The sequence below is a fragment of the Heptranchias perlo genome, chromosome 29 (genome assembly GCF_035084215.1).
Source record: "Heptranchias perlo isolate sHepPer1 chromosome 29, sHepPer1.hap1, whole genome shotgun sequence".
In the NCBI taxonomy this organism is placed as follows: domain Eukaryota; kingdom Metazoa; phylum Chordata; class Chondrichthyes; order Hexanchiformes; family Hexanchidae; genus Heptranchias; species Heptranchias perlo.
Window position 1 is genome coordinate 30,629,214 of NC_090353.1, and position 21,617 is coordinate 30,650,830.

The 21,617-nt window shown below is 44.6% G+C and overlaps 1 protein-coding gene across 1 annotated transcript in view; it reads right to left on the reverse strand.

The window, feature by feature from the left end:
* apc2 (APC regulator of WNT signaling pathway 2) overlaps positions 1-18,771 on the reverse strand; it is a 97,351-nt gene extending 78,580 nt beyond the window's left edge. Inside the window, exon 1 of the mRNA XM_067968398.1 lies at positions 18,619-18,771. Within this exon, the coding sequence (XP_067824499.1) occupies positions 18,619-18,759 (141 nt within the window). The 5' untranslated portion in view covers positions 18,760-18,771. The remainder of the gene's footprint in view (positions 1-18,618) is intronic.
* Positions 18,772-21,617: the final 2,846 nt, after the last annotated feature.

A 21,617-nucleotide genomic window follows, 5' to 3' on the forward strand; every position in this document is an offset into this window, starting at 1 on the left:
GGGAAGGAGTGATTTTTTTTGTGATAGTTCCTGTGGTCAAATAGCACAATGACACACACTCTTTAAACTTAAACATAAAGGGCTCGATTTTAGCACCCGCAATCGGGTGCGTTCCTGGCGGGGGGGGGTGGGGGTTAAGAAAATCGGGGATTCCCGGGGCGGGTCTGGAGCCCGGCTCCAACCCGCCCCATTTCCGGGTTCCCCACTGATGCACTGACATGCGCGCGCAGCCCCCGCATGTGGGACTCCCGCCGGCAATTAAAGCCGGCGGGGTGCCACTTAAGGTATTTATCTAGGTATTTCAGGTCGTTTAGAGACCTGATTAACATGATATTTTAGGAGGGTTGGGATTTTGCAAACAACTGGGACTGTTTCCCGTACTGGGGGAAACACTCCCAGTTCAAATGGACGTGTTGCAGCCATCAGCCTGTGGCAGCTGCAAAGGTCCATTTGACCGATATGGGGGGGGAGACCCTCACTCATTGCAGGAGGCCACTCTGTCACTTTGGACAAAGTTTGGCCTCCACCACCCTCCTCCTAACAATAAAATTCACCAACTTGCACACTTACCCTGGTGTCCAGATACATGTACCTACATTGCTGACCCCCTCAGATGTACATCTTCCGGATGGGGGCCGCTGTAGCCGCAGTCATGACCTCCTCGGAGGGCGAACAGCATCACCAGCCTCGCCGGCCACGCTGTCCACCTCTGACACATGGAGCTCCACAACACAGTACTGTGACACATGCACCTGCACAGCAGGAGGGAGGGCAACCGCAGAGAGAGATGCGTCGCAGAGGGCACTACCCTCGCCACAGGGTCCACAGACCGAGGCTCAGCTTCCTGGACCTCTCTGAGCAGCAGTGCACACGGAGGCTCAGAGTCACTCGACATGTAGTCGTGGACATCCGCAGCCTCCTTCATGCCGAGCTGCTCCCAACTGGCCCGAACAGCATCTTCTTACCTGTCGCTCTCAAAGTCACCACTGCCCTCAACATTTTCTCCTCCGCATCCTTCCAGGGTGCCACCGGGGACATCGCCGACGTCTCTCAGTCGTCTGCACAAAAAAGCCCTGCAAATACACCTATACCCACTCTGAAGTGACACAATGGGTGGCATCAGTTGTGGGTCTTCATGGTGATCCTCAGGAAAGGGCATTATTGCACAAACCAGACAAGATTCGCAAAGACGTGGCAGTAGTGGTGCCAATATAATATGTAATGTGAGTTGATCAGGAATTAAATATAAGTAAAAACCATGACAAACCCTCAAACACCCTTGTGCATCCCCTTCAGGCTCACGACACGTTTGCCTTACGCTGCCTACTGCACGTATGTGATGCATGCCCTGTGGCTGCAGCACAGGTAGTGGCAGGTTGAGTGAGGCTGACTGTGAAAGAGATGCATGAGAGGGTGAGTATGAGATAGAGCCATGAGATTGTATGAGGATTGGGTTGAGTGGTAGTGGCGGGATGAGTACTGGCGAGGTGAGTAAGTGCAGGTAAGATGAGGATGAGGTTTGAGTGGGTGTGAGGAGTGATGTGACAGAGTGGTGTTGGCTGTGCAGAAGGAGATGTGGGGTGGGGGCGGTGATGTGGCAGACGGAGTGTAGGGGAATGAGTAAGTGTACTCACTTTGGCTGACCCACTTAGGTCATTGAAGCGTCTCCTGCACTGTATGCAGGTGGGCGATATGTTGGTGGTGCAGGTGACTTCCTCTGCCACCTCGAGCCAGGCCGTCTTAGTGGCAGAGGCAGGCCGCTTCCTCCCGCCCGCCGGGGGGAAGATCTCTGTCCTCCCCCTCCTCCTCACCCCATCCAATAAGAGCCGGGGTGAGGCATCATTAACCTGGGAGCAGCAGCCTTCCCCCTGGGCTGCTCCATGCTGTAATTTTTCCTATTTCTTGCAGCATCAGTCAGTGGAGGACTGCCCCTTTAAATAGGGCTGCTCCAGCTGACAGACCTTACTGCGCATGCGCAGTCTGCCCGCCGCGCAGCTTAGCAGCGAGGAACCCGGTACAGCACGTAAGTGGCTCCAATCAGCCTGCAATTGTGCGCGAAGCAGGCTGATTTCACCGGGCGCGTTACCCTCACGCCCAATCGACCCCCCACCGCCATGGTAATATCGGGCCCAAAGAGGTAGATTTTGACTTTGTGCGATAGTGTAAAACTGGTGATGCGAGTCGGCAGAACCCTTTCCAACAAAAAGCAGTCGACGTTAGCTCAATTAATTTTAAATCTGAGATAGACAGATTTTTGCTTGCCTAGGGTATTAAGGGATATGGAGCAAAGGCGGGTAAATGGAGTTAGGATACAGATCATCCATGATCTCATTGAATGGTGGAACAGGCTCGAGGGGCTGAATGGCCTACTCCTGTTCCTATGTTCCCCATTTTTATTTCCATTGAAGTCAGGGAGATGTAAAACGGGCTGTCGATTTGCTATTACCTGCTTTTCACTATCGCACAATGTGAAAATCTACCCCAAAGTGTGACCATTTGGGTGAGGTACAGAAGAGTGACTATTGTCCGAGGAACTGCACCCCACCCCATTAAGGAGTCAGTGACTGTTGGGGCAGGGTAGAAAATTGGAAGAGAAAGGGACAAAAATGAAAGGCAGCGTATGAACTAAAAGAGTAAGAAAACAACAATGCTGGAATTAATATTAATTCATGTGCTCTAATTTAAGGCTATGATTTTTAAAAAACTTGTTTTTAATCTGACTGTTCATTTATTCAGTGTTAAATAAATCTTGAATCAGTGCTGCAGTTTTAAGCACATCTACACCTACATAATGAGGCCTTTGTGTAACCTCTGAGTTTCATCTGATCCATCAATGTGTTACTGGCACACAAGTTAATAGATTACTTTCACTATTATTACTACTGTATAAAGTGATAGATTATTTTGATTAGACAGACTGAAAAGCATAGCACCTGGGTCATTTAACTTTTATCGCCAGGGAAAAAACGGGTGATAGCAAATCTGCAGCCCGTTTTACACCCCTCCCAATTTACTTTTCTTTTGAAGTTAATGGTGTTTTTTTTAACCTGCTACTAATTCGTTGTGTGGTTGCTCGCAATATCTATGACTGATATACGATGATATTTCACTGCTGCTCCCTATCTTCTAAGTGCTCCGATTCACTGCAGCCAGGATGCTGTAACTAAGATGGGTAACGTTAGTATGGGTGGATTGTACACTGCAACAAGAATGACAAGTAACACCAGAACATAGGAACAGAGGGGTAGGCCATTCAGCCCCTCGAGCCTGCTCCGCCATTCACTGATTCACATGGCTGATCTGTATCTTACCTCCATTTATCTGCCTTTGCTCCATAACCCTTGATACCCTCACCAAACAAAAATCAATCAACCTCTGTCTTGAAAGCTCCAATTGGCCCAGCATCCACAGCCTTTTGGAGGAGAGAATTCCAGATTTCTACTACCCTTTGTGTGAAAACGTACTTCCTGATTTCCCTCGTAAATGGCCTGGCTCCAATTTTAAAATTATGTCCCCTCGTTCTTGACTCCCTCATCAGAGGAAATAGTTTCACCGTAGCTACCCTATCAAATCCTTTTTAACATTTGAAACACCTCAATCAGATCACCCCTCAACCTTCTAAACTCAAGGGAATACAAGCCAAGTTTATGCAACCTGTCCCCATAATTTAACCCTCCAAGCATAAAGGAACATGCAGCCATTCTGTCCCTCGAGCCCATTCCCTTTCACAGACCCAGTACAATTTGAGCTGTCACAGATTCTAGAACCTAGAAATTGCTGTTGGTGATTTTAGGGGATGAACGCTTAACACATTCATACGACATTCGTCAGTGTAGTAATTTGGCACAGGAGTTACCCCAATTAATGCATTCATATCTGCGTTAAAATAGCAGACATAAGAATATCTTACAAGTGTGTTAATCCACCAATATCGCCAACAGTAATTTTTTGGCTTATACAACCCTCTCAATAACCTCAGTGAGAGAACTAACGACAAGTAAATCTCAGTGGAATTTTCCTCCAATCCTCTTCATAGAATCATTGAATCATAGTTGCACAGAGCAAAAAAGGAGGTCATTCGGCCCATCGTGCCTGTGCCGGCTCTTTGAAAGAGCTATCCAATTAGTCCCACTCCCCTGCTCTTTCCTCATAGGCCTGCAAATTTTTCCTTTTCGAGTATATATCCAACTGCCTTTTGAAAATTACTATTGAATCTGCTTTCACCACCCTTTCAGGCAGTGCAATCCAGATCATAACAACTTGTTGTGTAAAAAAACTTCTCCTCATCTCCCCCCTGGTTCTCTTACCCCAAGAAAATCAACCAAGCTTCAAAATACTAATCCAACCCTATCACCCATACTTACAACTCTGGTCAGATATTTTCCAAAGGCAGCACATCAAGTTGAAGGGAACATTAACCTATCTTTCTCTATCAGATGCTGATGAACCATATTTTCCCAACATTTTCTGATATAATTTCAGTTTTATTTTCTGTTTAATCATCTGTGCCTATCTCTATCCTTATATCTTCCAAATCATCCAGGTATTTGACCAGTTTTTTTTCCAAATTAATCAACAAAGTTTTAATTGGTTTTTCCGGGAGTCTGTTCTGCCTAAAGAAAGATTTGTACTTACAAAGCACCTTGTCATAGTTCTCGCAAATTTCCCAAAGTGCTTCGCATACAATTTATTACTTTGAAGTGTCGTACTTGCTGCAAGATCCCACAAATAACAGTGGGATGAACGCCCAATCTGCCTGTATCTTGGTTGAGGGAGGTGAGTTGTCCAGGATATTGGGAAAACCATCTGCTCTTTTTCAAATAGTGCCATGGAATGGTTAACATTCACCCGAACTATTAGAACAAGCAAAATGGGGCCTCGGTTAATGTGTCATCCTACTTTGCAGGAAAAATAAGTAACTACTCATCTGTGATCTTGCTTGAGGCTTGTTCCTTCTGTGCTTCTGTCCGCTAGTTTGGCGATCAAAGTTTTATACATGTACACTTATAATTTGAATCAAGTTGCTGGAGACAGGCTGCGTGAGCCTGGGGATAAACTGGAAGTGAAAACTGAAAATGCTGGAAATTTTCCACAGTAGGCCAGTCAGCATCTGAACAGAGAAAGACTTTCAATCAATGCTCACACCCTAAATATTAACCTGCCTATCTCTTCCAGAGGCTGAATGACCAACTGTGCATTTCCAGCCTTTAGGATTAGGAACCTTCAAGTCTGTGTGTGTGATTGAGTCTCAAGGAGAAGGAAATTTCATATAAAACATTCAAAGGAATGAAATTAAACCACAGTTATTCTAATAGAAGTGAAAGTAAAACCACTGATATCATGTTATATAACAGCATGAGTCTGACAGAATCCATGTAGGTAGACAACTAGCAATGGATGGTGGCAGTAACTGATTAATCATAGCCAAGATAAAACAGGAACAATTAACCTACTTAAAGTGGACATTCCTTTCACTAATACAGAATCAATGGAGAGGAGAAATGCCCTACTCTTTCTGTACAAGTGAAATGGTCTGCCTTTGACTACATCATTCATCAGTAAGGCTACACTTAGAATATCATGTTACAATTTTGCTCGCCCGCACTTAAAACGGCACATTCAAGGAGTGTTTTTTTTTATTCGTTCGCGGGATGTGGGCGTCGCTGGCGAGGCCAGCATTTATTGCCCATCCCTAATTGCCCTCGGGAAGGTGGTGGTGAGCCGCCTTCTTGAACCGCTGCAGTCCGTGTGGTGACGGTTCTCCCACAGTGCTGTTAGGAAGGGAGTTCCAGGATTTTGAACCAGCGACAATGAAGGAACGGCGATATATTTCCAAGATGGGATGGTGTGTGACTTGGAGGGGAACGTGCAGGTGGTGTTGTTCCCATGTGCCTGCTGCTCTTGTCCTTCTAGATGGACAAGATGGGAGGTGCTGTCGAAGAAGCCTTGGCGAGTTGCTGCAGTGCATCCTGTGGATGGTACACACTGCAATTGTGGACAACTTTAAAAGCATAGGAGCATTAGGAAGAGGATTAGGCTACACGGCCCCTCGAGCCTGCTCCGCCATTCATTAAGATCATGGCTGATCTTCGACCTCAACTCCACTTTCCCGCCCAATCCCCATATCCCTTGATTCCTTTAGAGTCCAAAAATCTATCTACCTCAGCCTTGAACATAATCAATGACTCAGCATCTACAGCTCTCTGGAGTATAGAATTCCAAAGATTCACAATCCTCTGTGTGAAGAAATTCCTCCTCATCTCAGTCTTAAATGGCCGACTCCTTATCCTGTGACTATGCCCCCTAGTTCCAGATTCTGCAGCCAGGGGAAACAACCTCTCAGCGTCTACCTTGTTAAGCCCCCTCAGAATCTTATATGTTTCAATGAGATCACATCTCATTCTTCTAAACTCCAGAGAGTATAGGCCCATTCTACCCAATCTCTCCTCATAGAACAACCCTCTCATCCCAGGAATTAATCTAGTGAACCTTTGTTGCACCGCCTCTAAGGCAAGTATATCCTTCCTTAGATAAGAAGACCAAAACTGTACACTGTACTCCAGGTGAGGCCTCACCAAAGCCCTGTACAATTGTAGTAAGACTTCCTTACTCTTGTACTCCAACCCACTTGCAATAAAGGCCAACATACCATTTGCCTTCCTAATTGCTTGCAGTACCTGCATGTTAACTTTTTTGTGTTTCTTGTATGAGGACACCCAAATCTTTCTGAACACCAACATTTAATAGTGTCTCACCATTTAAAAAATATTCTGTTTTTCTATTCTTCCTACCAAAGTGAATAATCTCACATTTCCCCACATTATACTCTATCTGCCACGTTCTTGCCCACTCACTTAACCTGTCTATAGCCCTTTGCAGACTCTTTGTGTCCTCCTTACAGCTTACTTTCCCACCTAGCTTTGTATCATCAGCAAACTTGGATACATCACACTCGGTCCCTTCATCTAAGTCATTAATATAGATTGTAAATAGCTGAGGCCCAAGCACTAATCCTTGCAGCACCCCACTAGTTACAGCCTGCCAACCTGAAAATGACCCGTTTATCCCTACTCTCCGTTTTCTGTCCATTAACCAATCTTCTATCCATGTTAATATGTTACCCCAAACTCCATAAGCCCTTATCTTGGGTAACAACTTTTATGTGGCACCTTATCGAATGCCTTTTGAAAATCCAAATATACTACATCCGCTGGTTCCCCCTTATCTACCCTGCTAGTTACATCCTCAAAAAACTCTAATAAATTTGTCAAACACTATTTCCCTTTCATAAAACTATGTTGACTCTGCTTAATCATATTATGATTTTCTAAGTGCCCTGTTACCACTTCCTTAGGAATGGATTCCAGCATTTTCCCGCCGACTGATGTCAGGCTAACTGGTCTGTAATTCCCTGTTTTCTCTCTCCCTCCTTTCTTGAATAGCGGGGTTACATTTGCTACCTTTCAATCCGCTGGGACCGTTCTAGAATCTAGAATCTATGTTCTATTAAATGTAAAAGGGGAAGAGAAATGCACAAAGGCCATTCTGAAATAGGAAACAAAAAAAAGAGAAGCAGTATATGATTTAATTGGAAAGGGTGTTGAACTTAGACTTGTACCATTGTTTTCTGAGGACTCTGTTTGGGAACTAAGATTATTCATTTTAACGAGATTAAGTGCAAGAGGAGATGTCTTATTTATAGAACACTAGCACAGAATGATTGGGAGAGCCCGCATTGAGTTTTGATTTCCATATAGTGTGAATGAAAGAAGACCCATGTGGAAAAGTGCATTTGAGATAACGAGAGACAAAAGTTCAGAACACCATGAAATAAAGAGCTTGCATTCCACCTAATCATGTCCTCAGGATGTCCCAAAGTGTTTCGCATCCAGTGAAATATAGTCATTGATGTTATGTAGGAAAATAGCAAGGGCAGCCTTAGTAACTGAGATGAATGGCTTTGGTGGTATTGATTAAAAGCACTGCTGCACTAATAACCATATTATTATTGATCAAATAGACACGCGAGCCTCTTCAAAGCCGGGTGCAGTATTCAAGTCAAAGGAAAGTAAAATCAGACGGGGTGTAAAATCAGACAGCCGATCCGATCCTGTCAGTTTCCCGGCGGGCAGGTTTAGGTTAAAATTACCCAGGAAGTTACAGTGACATAAAGTCGCGAGTAAATTCAGGGCCTAAATGTTTTTGCTGGAGAATCTTGTCTTTAGATTGGCAGCTGCTTGTAAATCCTTGTCTCCTTAGCAATGTCGGAAAAAATTAGAAGGAAACTATATATACTTTCTTAAGATTCTACTTGTTCATTGGTAGGTTCTCAAATGTCTATAAGTGTTCAGTCATCCTATCCTTAATTATAGATTCCAATAACTTCCCCACAACAGATTTTAGACTAACAGGTCTATAATTTCCCAGTTTCTCTTTTTCACCTTTCATAAATAATTAATTCATGAATAATTTCATGAATGTGATTCACAACACAATCACAGCGGTTGTGATTTGTTGCTGCTTTAAATGATAATTGAACCTATCGGGTGTAAGTGTGGCACATACTCCGCATCATAGAATCATAGAATCGTACAGCACAAAAGGAGGCCATTCAGCCCATCGCACCTGTGCTGGCTCTTTGAAAGAGCTATCTAATTAGTCCCAATCCCCTGCTCTTTTCCGAAAGCCATGCAAATTTTTCCTTTACAAACATTCATCCGATTCACTTTCAAAAGTTTCTATTGAATCTGCTTCCACTGCCCTTTCAGGCAGTGGATTCCAGATCATTACAACTCACTGCGTTAAAAAAAAATTCTCCTCATCTCCCCTCTGGTTCTTTTGGCAATTAACGTAATTCTGTGACCTCTGGCTACCGACCCTCCTGCCAGTGGAAACAGTTTCTCTCTATCTATCAAAACCTTCCATAATTTTGAAGGCAATGTGTGACACTTCCAAGTGTGACACTTCGAGGTGTGATGGACACTACGATCATGACATTTATACATTGGAAAGAAGATAATGACTATTTTGTTTCTCTCTTTTCGAATGGAAGAAAATCTTGTGCTGATTAAAGCACAAAATCTGAGAAAGGCTGGTATGAACCTTAGTTTTGAGTGCAATTTTGCTGGCTATCTGAGTGATACTTTCAGTTATTTTTTCAGCAGGTGCTTGCTGAATTGCATTAGCTTCATTGCTGTTTTATTCACAGGAGCGCTGCAAGGTTGGAAAAAGGTTATTGAAAGCACAGTAAGAGGGGTAATCAATGGGGCAAACTCAAGCACAATGGCACCCTGAAGGCATACAGCCCAACACTATCACAGATAGTCATTAACATTAGCTGCAGTGTGTCATTAAAGTCATCTCTTAATGGTGTTGCATCAATGTTAAATGCTTGTGTAACGTTTTGTAAATGCAAATTCGATGTCATAAAAAATCTCACAAAAGCAAAAATATAGAAATGGCTCTGTTTATTGTTCTGAAAATGATTAATGAGTTTCAAAGGCATTGTTCTACAACCCCTGTTTATATCATAATCCCGAGTCAGAACAAGGTCAACTTTCATGAGAATAAACTCACCAGCATCCATTTCTATTACTTTCTCCGGACTGGTTAATTTATGATAATTGATTGGGACCTATCCACTAACTTTACAAGTAAAGTGTCGGGCTGATTCTTCCATCCTACACAGGTTGTGGGGAATCGGACTCAATGGTAGCACAGATCAGCAAATCAGAGCTACAGCGTTGTGGCCCTATCTCCATCCCATTCTGCTTTCAGACGTGACTGGTAGCACGGGAGGGTGGAATCATCCTTTACATCTTTTGGTTAAATGTAGTGAATGTTGGAAGAAAAATCTTGGGAGCAATTAACTGGCCCCTTGACATCCATTTTTTACCAGCCTTCTTCCCTGCTTTCCTGAAGGCACAGCGGTAGGAATTTGGGTGTGGTGCACAGGTGTTGCACCTGAATAGTGAGGCCCAAGATGCCCCCGACATTGGGCTTCATTTCCATGGCGAGCTGCGCAGAGCTGCCGCCGGCAAATCGTCAGTGAAGATCGGGGCGCAGCTGGCATCACAGCGGCCCTCGGGTAAATGAGGAAGAGTGGGCAATTGGGCCTCGGGCTGGGGGGTAAGGGGGCAATCAGTGGCCGGGTGGGGTGTGGTGCAATCAGTGGCTTTTGTTGGTAAAATCAGAGGAATTGAAACAAGATATTCCGTGCAGTGCTCACCGGTCACAGAAAGCATCCAGTGTACGAGCGATTGTTGGCCGTGGAGTGGGGGCGATCACTGTCTGTGGGGAGGCCAAGGGGATCAGTGGCCGTGAGCAGGACGCAGCCCACGTTATTTTACTGTGGGGTCGGGAGGAGCGCTCCTGCTCCGGGGGCTCCACGTTCAGGTAACTATGGGGGTGCCTTCCTGCCGGTTAGCGCCACATCGTGCTGTGCGAGCTCAGCATGTGGCGAGTGAAGCGCTGCGACAATCAAAAATCTACAACGCAGGGCGTTAAACTGAGCCTGCCCGCTCAGGTGGACGTAAAATATCCCATGGCACCTTTCGATGAAGAGCAGGGAGATCTTAGTTAACATTTTTTCCCTCAACCATTACCACCAAAAACAGGGGTTTTTTTTTGTTCATTTGTCTCTCTTTGTGGGACTTTGCTGTGCGCAAATTGGCTGCTGCATTCATTGGCTGTGAAGCACTTTCGGACTTCCTGAGGTGATGAGAGGCACTATATAAATGCAAGTCCTTTCTTTCATCATGTTCCAGCTACTTGCCCGTGTTTAAGCTATAGTTCACGCCTGGCAGACCCTTGAGCACCAACATGCTCATACACTGGATGCTTTCTGGACCAGTGAGCACTGCGTGGAATATTTTTTTTCATTTTCTCTGATTTTTACCATTTTTTTGCTTTAATTTTATTACTTTTGTCAGTTTATTTTGTTTAAAATCAGCTTGGGTGGTGGGTTGGAACCCCATACCATGAATGGAATTTATTGTCTCGACTGATTCTTTAGTATAGGGCTGCTTTGTGAGAGATCTTTCAAAAGGAATTTGTTGTATCTTAAGATAGGAGCTCCTCATCATGTGGGAGCACCTTCACCACACGGACTGCAACGGTTGAAGAAGAAGGCCCACCACCACCTTCTCAAGGGCAGCTAGCGATGGGCAATAAATGCTGGCCTTGCCAGCGATGCCCATAATCCCAAGAATAAATATTAAAATAAACACTGCTTCTCTGAAAAATGCCTGAACTCTTTTTTTTTGTAAGTGTCATGCTTGGATGGGAGCAGTTTGGAAACATTAGTTGTGACAAGTTTAGTCTGGTACACTAGGACCCCTTGGTCATAGATGGTGGGATTGAACACCAAACCATGAATTGGACTTACTGTCTAGGCTGAAACACTAGTATAGGGCTGCATTGTTACGGACCTTTCAAAAGTAATTTGTTGTACCTTAAAATGGGAGCTCTTCATCATGTTGGAGCACCTTCACCACACGGACTGCAACAGTTCAAGAAGAAGGCCCACCACCACCTTCTCAAGGGCAACTAGGGACGGGCAATAAACGCTAAGGTATCATTCTAATTTTTGAGAATTGGTTGATAATGGGAAAGATTTCAGATCTGAATGTTGCACCTCATTGTGAGTTTCTCAAGACTCTGAAACTCTGCCAGATTGCTTCAGCCCTGAGATGAACAAGAGTAACCTGGATGGTATTGCTATGACGTTTCAAAGCCCCCAGAGCTTCTTCTTGCCTTTCCGAACTCTAGTTTGCGAAATAGAACCGCTTCATCACGTACACACAATTCCTGTTTTCTGTTCCGATCCCTCAAGATATATGAGACGGCAGGGAACAAGAAGCTGTCTTTTCTCCCCACATTAACCATCAGACAACCCAATGCCACAACCTAAACAGGAGTATTATAGAAAACCAGCCGACACAGATCAGCATTTATGGTTTGGTTCCCATGGTCCAAAAAGAATTAATCTCTCAGCAATAAAGAGTCCTGTGAACGGGGCAGTGAATCTTTGATGCACGAAACATTTAGTTTTGTGAACTGGAATGAATACAGAGATCCATGGCAACGACTAAGCATCCCACAGCCTGACTTGATAAAGTAATCTGCAGTGCCCAGAAAACAAAACCAGAAATTCCCACAGAAATGCGCTAAGCAATGCCCGAAATGCTGTAATGGAATGACAGTGAACCCTTGTATTGGGGAGTATGAGCCTTCCTTTGCTTAATTGATTGACGTCCAACAAAGGAATTAGTGCAACTGCCTTACTGTAGCAGAGAAAAGCTTGGGCTTTAAAGCAATGTTCCAATACAGAGGGCGTGCTACATTTTCAGCGGTGCTACTGTTCAGATGAGACAATAAACTTAGATCTCCTCTACCTGTTCTGGTGGATGTTAATGATCACAGCCCAGAAATTCGATGGCGCTGCGCCCGTTTTTCGGGTGCTAAACGGGCACCTGAGCCTCCAATTGAGCGGGCAAGAAGCATACGCTCGTTACGAGCCAGAAGTGCCCCGTCCGCCATATTGGTGTAGGCAAAAAAAAGACGTCCAGGACCCGTGCCTCAAACAGGTGGTAGCCCCTTTGTAAATTCAAATAAGGGGCCTAGCACCTGTTTGAGGCCCCCTCTGCAATATTGGTTTGCCTTGAGGCAGCCAGTGCCAGCTGCAATCAGGAAAACCAGGTCTATATGCGGCCTAACAGGCCCTCCTTAAAGGGACCTCTGCAAACCAAAAAGATGTTTGTTAAAAATATTTACCTGAATGTGGAGCTGGGAGGTGCAGGAGTGCTCCTTCCGACCCCTTGTGAAAATATGCGGGCCACTGCCAGCCATCGTTCACCACCACCCCCCTATCGTGACCTCGATACCACCCTCCCTCCTGGCTACTGCTATCCTCTCTCCCGATTGCTGCTCCGCTTCCCTCCTTATCGCCGTTCCCCTTCCTCCCGATCTCTGATCCCCTCCCTCCTGATCGCCCTCCTTCTCAATCGCCCCCTCTCTCGTTAAAGAGGTAGGCAGACAGAGAGTGACAGACAGAAAGAGAAAGCGACAGATAGAGAGAGAGAGTGCACAGGCCACCCTCATGCACCTATTGATGGGTAGTGATAGTCAGACAATGACAGAGTCGGGAGTAGATAATCTACCTGCCCTAAAATTGGAAATCGCAGGAACTGCACAGCATCTGAAAGAGAAAGATAGGTTAACTTTGAGTGGGACCCATCACAGGAACTGTTTGAAAGGGGAAACCCAAACATTAGCCTACCTTTCCAATGCTGATAGACCTGCTGTGTATTTCAACAGCAACAACTTGCATTTATATAGCACCTTTAACCTAGTGAAACATCCCAAGGCGCTTCACAGCAGCGTAGTCTGACTAGAATTGACACTAAGCCAAAGAAGGAGATGTTAGGACAGATGACCATAAGCTTGGTCAAAGAGGTAGGTTTTAAGGAGCATCTTAAAGGAGGAGAGAGAGGTAGAGAGGCGGAGAGGTTTAGGGAGGGAATTCCAGAGTTTGAGGCCTAGGCAGCTGAAGGCACAGCCACCAGCATATACTGTTTCTATTTCAACATTCCCAGCTTTTATTATACTTGTTAGGCAAGGGAATCATTTTTATAACATATGGGGAGCAACATAAATTTTGAAAAGCATTATTTTAAATGTCTAGATATTACAAGTGAGATTCGGGTTAGTTACGATCATCTCACTGACAGAGGACTAAGCAAAAACTAATCCACTGCTCCGAAGAGGATTTTGCTGGAAAATATCAGAAATCAAACACGGCTCACAGGCAGAAATCTTCATCATGGAGAAGCTTCAAAGTTTGCTTCTTAGAATTAGAGTCAGATGAAGTAGGGCGAGAGGAGGCTCATGTGGAGCCTAAACATCGGCATAGTCCAGTTGGGCCGAATGGCCAGTATCTGTGCTATAAATTCTATATAATTTTAATTAACGTTTTGCAGATCGAGGTCAGGGATGTTAGTGGTTGGGGAATGGAACATTGTTCCACCTCACGCACCCTGTGTCAACACCAAGCATTCCCCAGGTCAGGTATAATACAGTTAAAGACAGAATAAAAAATTCCATAATCATACACTCCCAACAGGGAGCCATGCTCACAGGGAGTGTAGGTTGGAGGTACAGTTACAACACTGTCGCCTTGATTGTCCACACACACTACAAAAACATGGTTCCCACTGGGAATGTGGGATCACAGAATGCCCCATATAGTCCACTATAACATCCTCTCCCCTGCAGAACTTTTTTTTATACTGATATTGGGCTAGTAATTCATGTTGGCGACATTGGTGGAGACATACTCATACTCCACTCCTCCGTCTGCTACTTTAATGGAGACATTAAACCATTTAAAATAACTAGCTAAAACCCAGTAGAAATGGTCAGTTAGTCCCCACCATTTAATAAAGGACGTCCCAAAGCACTTCACAGCCAGTAAGTACGTTTGAAGTATAGTCACCGTTATAATTTAGGGAACACGGCAGCCAATTCGTGCACAGCAAGCTCCCACAAACAGCAATTAAATAAAATAAGTACTAAATATGTTTTTGATGTACAGTAATAAGTAGTAATTAAGAAGGATGTGGGCATTAGTTTAGATTCAAAACTCTCACTCAGCTTTGTCCTTGTGCTGGAACTGTCTGTGCAGATGAAAACCCACGATCAATTTGTTAATAAATACTGGCCACACAGCATGGTCACCTTGGATTACAGGTGGACAGCCATCTCAACATGTTCTCAGCTCCATAGCTCATAGTGTGTGTTACAAGCTCCCTCACGTTCTGTTTACGCCACCAATTTTTGGTCAGATTGCTGCAATTAACCTTTAATACATATTTGACTTTATGAAATAAAGTCATGTACTCTGAAGATATTTTTTCTTTTCATCTCTCTTCAACTGATCAGATTACTTGAGTAGTGTCCACTCAATTCTGTTAGCATTACAGCACAGGTTTTTAAACAGGGCTCCCTGGACCCCAGGTGATCCATGATATGATCCCAGATATTTGGAGGGGTGTCCATGAGAGTGTGGGGATATTTGGAGGGATGTCCCTGAGAGTGTGGTGATATTTGGAGGGATGTCCCTGAGAGTGTGGTGATATTTGGAGGAATGTCCCTGAGAGTGTGGTGATATTTGGAGGAATGTCCCTGAGAGTGTGGGGATATTTGGAGGGATGTCCCTGAGAGTGTGGTGATATTTGGAGGGATGTCCCTGAGAGTGTGGTGATATTTGGAGGGATGTCCCTGAGAGTGTGGGGATATTTGGAGGGATGTCCCTGAGAGTGTGGGCATATTTTGAGGGATGTCCCTGAGAGTGTGGTGATATTTGGAGGGATGTCCCTGAGAGTGTGGGGATATTTCGAGGGATGTCCCTGAGAGTGTGGTGATATTTAGAGGGATGTCCCTGAGAGTGAGGGGATGTGTTGAGGAATGTCCCTGAGAGTGTGGTGATGTTTAGAGGGGTATCCCTGAGAATGCGGTGATATTTGGAGGGATGTCCCTGAGAGTGTGGTGATATTTGGAGGGATGTCCCTGAGAGTGTGGTGATATTTGGAGGGATGTCCCTGAGAGTGTGGGCATATTTTGAGGGATGTCCCTGAGAGTGTGGTGATATTTGGAGGGATGTCCCTGAGAGTGTGGGGATATTTGGAGGGATGTCCCTGAGAATGTGGGGATATTTCGAGGGATGTCCCTGAGAATGTGGCAATATTTCGAGGGATGTCCCTGAGAATGTGGGGATATTTTGAGAGATGTCCCTGAGAGTGTGGGGATATTTTGAGAGATGTCCCTGAGAGTGTGGGGATATTTCGAGAGATGTCCCTGAGAGTGTGGGGATATTTCGAGAGATGCCCCTGAGAATGTGGTGATATTTTGAGAGATGTCCCTGAGAGCGTGGGGATATTTCGAGAGATGTCCCTGAGAGTGTGGGGATATTTCGAGAGATGTCCCTGAGAGTGTGGGGATATTTCGAGGGATGTCCCTGAGAGTGTGGGGATATTTTGAGAGATGTCCCTGAGAATCTGGTGGTATTTTGAGATATGTCCCTGAGAATGTGGGGATATTTTGAGAGATGTCCCTGAGAATGTGGTGGTATTTTGAGAGATGTCCCTGAGAGTGTGGTGGTATTTTGAGAGATGTCCCTGAGAGTGTGGTGGTATTTTGAGAGATGTCCCTGAGAGTGTGGGGATATTTTGAGAGATGTCCCTGAGAATGTGGTGATATTTTGAGAGATGTCCCTGAGAGCGTGGTGCTATTTGGAAGGGTGTCCCTGAGAATGTGGTGATGTTTAGAGGGGTGTCCCTGACAGTGTGGCGAAAAGTGGAGGAGGGTCGACATAGAAAAGTTTGAAATCCACTGCAAGTGTCAAATGTTTTATTAAAGCTAGTCATTTCCTTATCAGGCATCGTTTGGAGGTAAGAGGCAGGATTAGGACTCCTTTAATACATTGCGGTAGAGTTTCCCATCCCCCTCCCAACATACGCACAAGGCAGGCTTGGCAAAAGACAATTTATGTTTTAGCATTAGAAGCCACTTAGTGTGATCGCAAGTTAATGGAATTGTTCAGCCAGTGTGGCCATTCTCGAAAGACAGAGTATGTGAAAGTAATGGCTCAATTATCTAGCGCTCCTGCTCGCAGTAATTTCCACTTCAGTAGCTGCACAGTAATATAAATCGGACGGTGCTATTGCAGAGACCCACATCACAAGATGTCCTTCCTGTGCTCTCCAGAGGTACTGGTGATACTGCCAGAAGATCTAAATATCATTGCTACTGGCCCTCTTTTTTCTAGTTATTCAGCCCACCTCTCTCCCATTGCTGGCGTGAATGGACCCTCCCTGCCCCTTGGGGACAGTGTCATAACCATAAAAGAAAGTCACAAGTTAGAGGTATCCTAATGGCTCAGATGTAAAGTCTGTGGCCCAATATCCTTGGCTTTCCCAGCAAAAGAAGGCTGCATTGGGGAGGGGCATGGAAATTGAAGCAGGGCCCAATTGTGCCGAGTCCCAGCTCATCTGGGAGCGGGTGCATGTGAAAGAGGAAATGACGTCAGGTGATGTTATTCCCGCATTAGCTGCCATAGCAACATTAGGCACACGGGATATCAGTGCGTCTTTGGTCTCCATCATTGCTAAGGACAGCAGAGGCAATTAGATTTTAAAAGGTCACGGTTTCCCTGCTGAAATCAGTTGCAAATGGATCGATTGTCGATTGCAGCACGGAAGTTGGCTTCTCAAAAAATAAAGGGCCAATTGTTGTTCTCCAAATTTCTTCGGTCTGGTATCTTTATGCTGTAATTGGGCCCCACTTCGAGCTTTGAGGCAGGCACCCCAATAAGGCCATTAATGATGCGAGCACCCACCCAATCCATGCAAATGGCCCTGACCCTGGAACACGGAGCAGGGTCAGGGGTGTAGCCTGTGGATGGGCAGATCTTCTGCCCCGTTCCAGATCTTCCCCCAAAAGGCCTCCTCTGGAAATTTGGCCCCTCTGTTTCTGAGCCATACCGACCAGCAGTATGAGATCTCAGTGGGATGGGATACTGCAGTTGGCTCCAGTGTCTCTGAGTTAAGGAAGGAAAAAATATCCTGATGGCTGTAGAGCAACTCCTACTGGGAGTGCATGCGTATGGAGGCCAGGTGAAGAGAGAATCAGGCTTGGCTATGATAGCCTCCATGTTCAGACAGCCACACTCACTGTCAAGTCTCACACTGGGCAGGGTGTGAGAAGGTGACTGGTGTTTGTGGAACCGTTCCCCAGTGAGACAGTTAACACCTTCAGCAAGGGAGGGGAGAAATCGGGAGAGAAAAAAATAGTCAACTCAAATCAGAAGTCACAAATCTCATGCACGTACAGATCTTTATCTGTTGCTATCAATAATGTGGATACCTCCCACCCCCCCACATCCCACCCCCCCACACACACAATGTAAACAGGAAACAACAGACCCTATAGCACTGGAGTCTTGATCAAATGACATAAAGGGCACTTTAAGTGTGTATTCACACAAGTTTAGTGCTGATGCTAAACCTGTGGGCCCTGAAATTCCTTGGAGGTTCTCCTGCTCTCCTGCTGTAACTCCAAAAGAAGACTGGTGAAACCCCCCCAAAAACAGCGGAGGCCCTGCTTAACCTGGTTACACAGAATTTCAGGGCCGTGTTGTGTAAATCGGGTGTTAAGGCCTGAGCTGACAGGACTCAGAATTCTGGCTGAATTTACACAGTATCTGCAGTGTCTAAAACCACTTTGCACTGACACTATAGCTTAAAGTAAATACTTCCTTACATTCCCAGGACAGTGACAAAGTAAACAACAACATGAAACTTCTTTGGTACAAAACGGTTAACCAACTTCAGTTAGTGTGATAAGAAAATATCTGAGAGTCACACCTGAGGCTACATTGACTGTATGACATTTCAATAGAATCACTACCTGGGCAATTTTCTACTATCTGCATGAATTGTTCCTTCACTCCTACAATCTCAATAGATTTTAGACTCAGGTCAGACTTTCAACAGGCTGTTCTGTTAAACTTTCAGCAAAAAACCTTCAAATCATCACAGGACCAAGTAACAAGATCCTCACCTTCATATCTGAGGTCTCTGTCTCCAGTTTGGACAGATGACAGGAGTTGTCCTCCAACTCTCGCCGTAGGTGAGAGTTCTCTTTTCTAAGCGCCTCAACCTGCTTCACCAGATGGTCGTAGGAAGATGTAGACCCAGACATCCTGAGTTCTTCCAACACCTAAACAAGAGAATCTTTTTAATACTTATTTTAAAAAAAAGGGGTTGGGGGAAAGGAAATGTAATTATTACACGGGCGATTTGGAGTGAATGCAAGAACATGAAAAGATAGGAACAAAGGCTGGCCGTTCAACTCATGTAGTTCACCCTATAGTTTAAGTTCATGAATTGGAGACTTGACTGCAAATTTGAGTTGGTTTTGGTTTCTCTCTTGAAAGTAGTGACTTATGTAGCAGTGCAATTCCACAAGCACTGATAGTCTTCCACTACCTGACCTGAGTGACATTCTCTATGGGTGAGATTATTCACTGAATGCCAATGAACTATTCACCATGGTGGCCATCACAACCAAGGCTAATCCAATTCTCATCCAACATCCACAAATCCAGGTTTCCAACAATGGCCATTGGATTGCTATCGGGAGTGGAAAGCCTGGATGATTTTTTTTAATCCATCTAGTCTGAGGACATTGAAGATAATGGTCGCTGCTTCTCGCTCACCCCAGTTGAGATCAGAGAACTGAGCACAGATCACAGTACCACACGATGCCTCTCACCCATCATCCAAACGCACAATTTATAGCAGGAATCACTGGGTACTAATCAGGGATGGGAACCAGCTCAGTATCCCTACTAAGCCTGGGATACTGAGGCTTTAGGTCAACTGTAGCAACCAATTTAGTGAATATTTAGGGGTACTGTTTCTGAGTGGTGTTGTCGGTACACGTGTGATTAGTCACATATTACAAAATTCAGTGATTAAAGTTACAATTATACAGCACATGTAAATTTATACATTGTAGTGGACATAGCTATGCACAGGTAGTGAAGGGAATGGCACATTACTGGAAGTACAGACTTTCAGATGAGATGTTAAACTGAGGCACCATCTGCCTGTTCAAGTGAACATAATAGATCCCTTAGCACCGATACAGGCAGTCCATTTACCCACCGAGCCACCATGAGACAAGTATGCTTTACAATTGGAAGGAAACAATACATGGGATTTTAGGCGTAACAATACCATCCTATAACTTTTTTTAAAACACAAGTATTTCTGAAAACACATGATTGTGCAACATTGCAAGTTTAAAGGGACAGTTTGGTCTAGAATGGCCTTCCAAGGCAACGATTGTCACGAAAGAAAACATTATCCAAAGGCATCATACACCAAATCAGTTGGAAGACAGCACGGCCCCTTTAACACTCTTAGCACTGGGGTGAACACACTCAACGCAACATCTGTACACCAGTCAACTGCTGCCTTTCAGTGCCAGATGTTGCTTCTTTAAACCTGACACGAAGTATCAAAGCTTTCAACTTATGTATCATGAATTCAACCTCTTATATAAAACGCCTTTAGGGATGGGTATATTCTAAACAAGGAACCTCCCTATCTTTGTACCCTCTTCCAGCCCTACAACCCTTTGAGAACTCTACTTTCCTCGAATTCTGGCCTCTTGTGCATCCCCCACTTCCTTCGCCCCACCATTGGCGGCCGTGCCTTCAGCTGCCCAGGCCCTAAGCTGTAGAATTCCCTCCCCAAACCTCTTTGCCTCTCCACCTCTCTCTCCTCCTTTAAGATGTTGCTTAAAACCTACTTCTTTGACCAAGCGTTTGGTCACCTGTCCTAATATCTCCTTTCTTGGCTCAGTGTCAGTTTTTGTCTGAATACACTCCTGTGACGTGCCTTGGGACGTTTTACTACGTTAAAGGTGCTATATAAATGCAAGTTGTTGTTACTCCTTTTTAAATTCCTATTAATACCATAATACCTTTAAATGTTCAGTCAGGGAAGAAGTGTAGGTATTGCTGGAAATATGTAGCAGGTTTGTCAGCACCGATAAATAGCAAGGACCGGTTAATATTTCAGCTGTAGATCTTTCATCAGAACTCTGACAAAGGATCTGTGCCTGAAACCTCAGCCTGTCTTTTGTCTTTACAGATGCTGATAGTCCTGTTGTCTAAATCCAACATTTTCTGACACTGTTTCAGATGTCCAGCATTTTCTTAAAACAAATCTTGCTATTAAAAAGGAGAGGAAATAACGACCCAGAAAAAAATTACTTTAAACTTCTGTATTCCTAGGGTGTGTGAGCAAGCTATTTTTACAGTGTTCATGCTAGATCTTCATGACACATGTACCATTTGCGGTTATAGAAAGCTGCAACCTGCTATCATCAGCAAATTTGCAGATATCCTAGAAATTCTATCACTCAGTAAATAGATCACCATTGCACGAGAGGGCAATGATGCAGATGTGCATCATGTGCTATTCCCAGCAACGTCCGAGACACCCGGAATATATCGGCAGGTGCTACCCAAACCAGGTTTTTTTTTATTTTTCATTCTTATGTTTTGGCTTTGTTGACAAGGCCGGCATTTATTGATACAACTGAATGGCTTGCTCGGCCACTTCAGAGTTAACCATGTTGGTGTGGGGCTGGAGTTGCATATGGGCCAGGTCAGGTAAAGTCAGCAGGTTTCCTTCCCTAAAGGACATTAGTGAACCAGTTGGGTTTTTACGACAATCCGATTCATGGTCACTTTCACTAGCTTTTTATTTAATTTGCAGATTTTTTTAACTAAATTCAAATTCTCAACTACCATAGTGGGATTTGAATTCATGTTTGTTGGTATTAACTAGTGCTAGTAACATGACCCACTACACTACCATCCCCAATTACTTGGAACAAGCCAGGTTACTGATCAAAAAGGTGCACGGTTTTAGAAATTATTATAGACAGAAAGACTTGCTTTAATATAGTGTATTATCGTCTCTGGTAGAAGCATTTCAAAATGCGTCACATGCCATGGAGGACTTTGAAGTGCAGTGATTGTT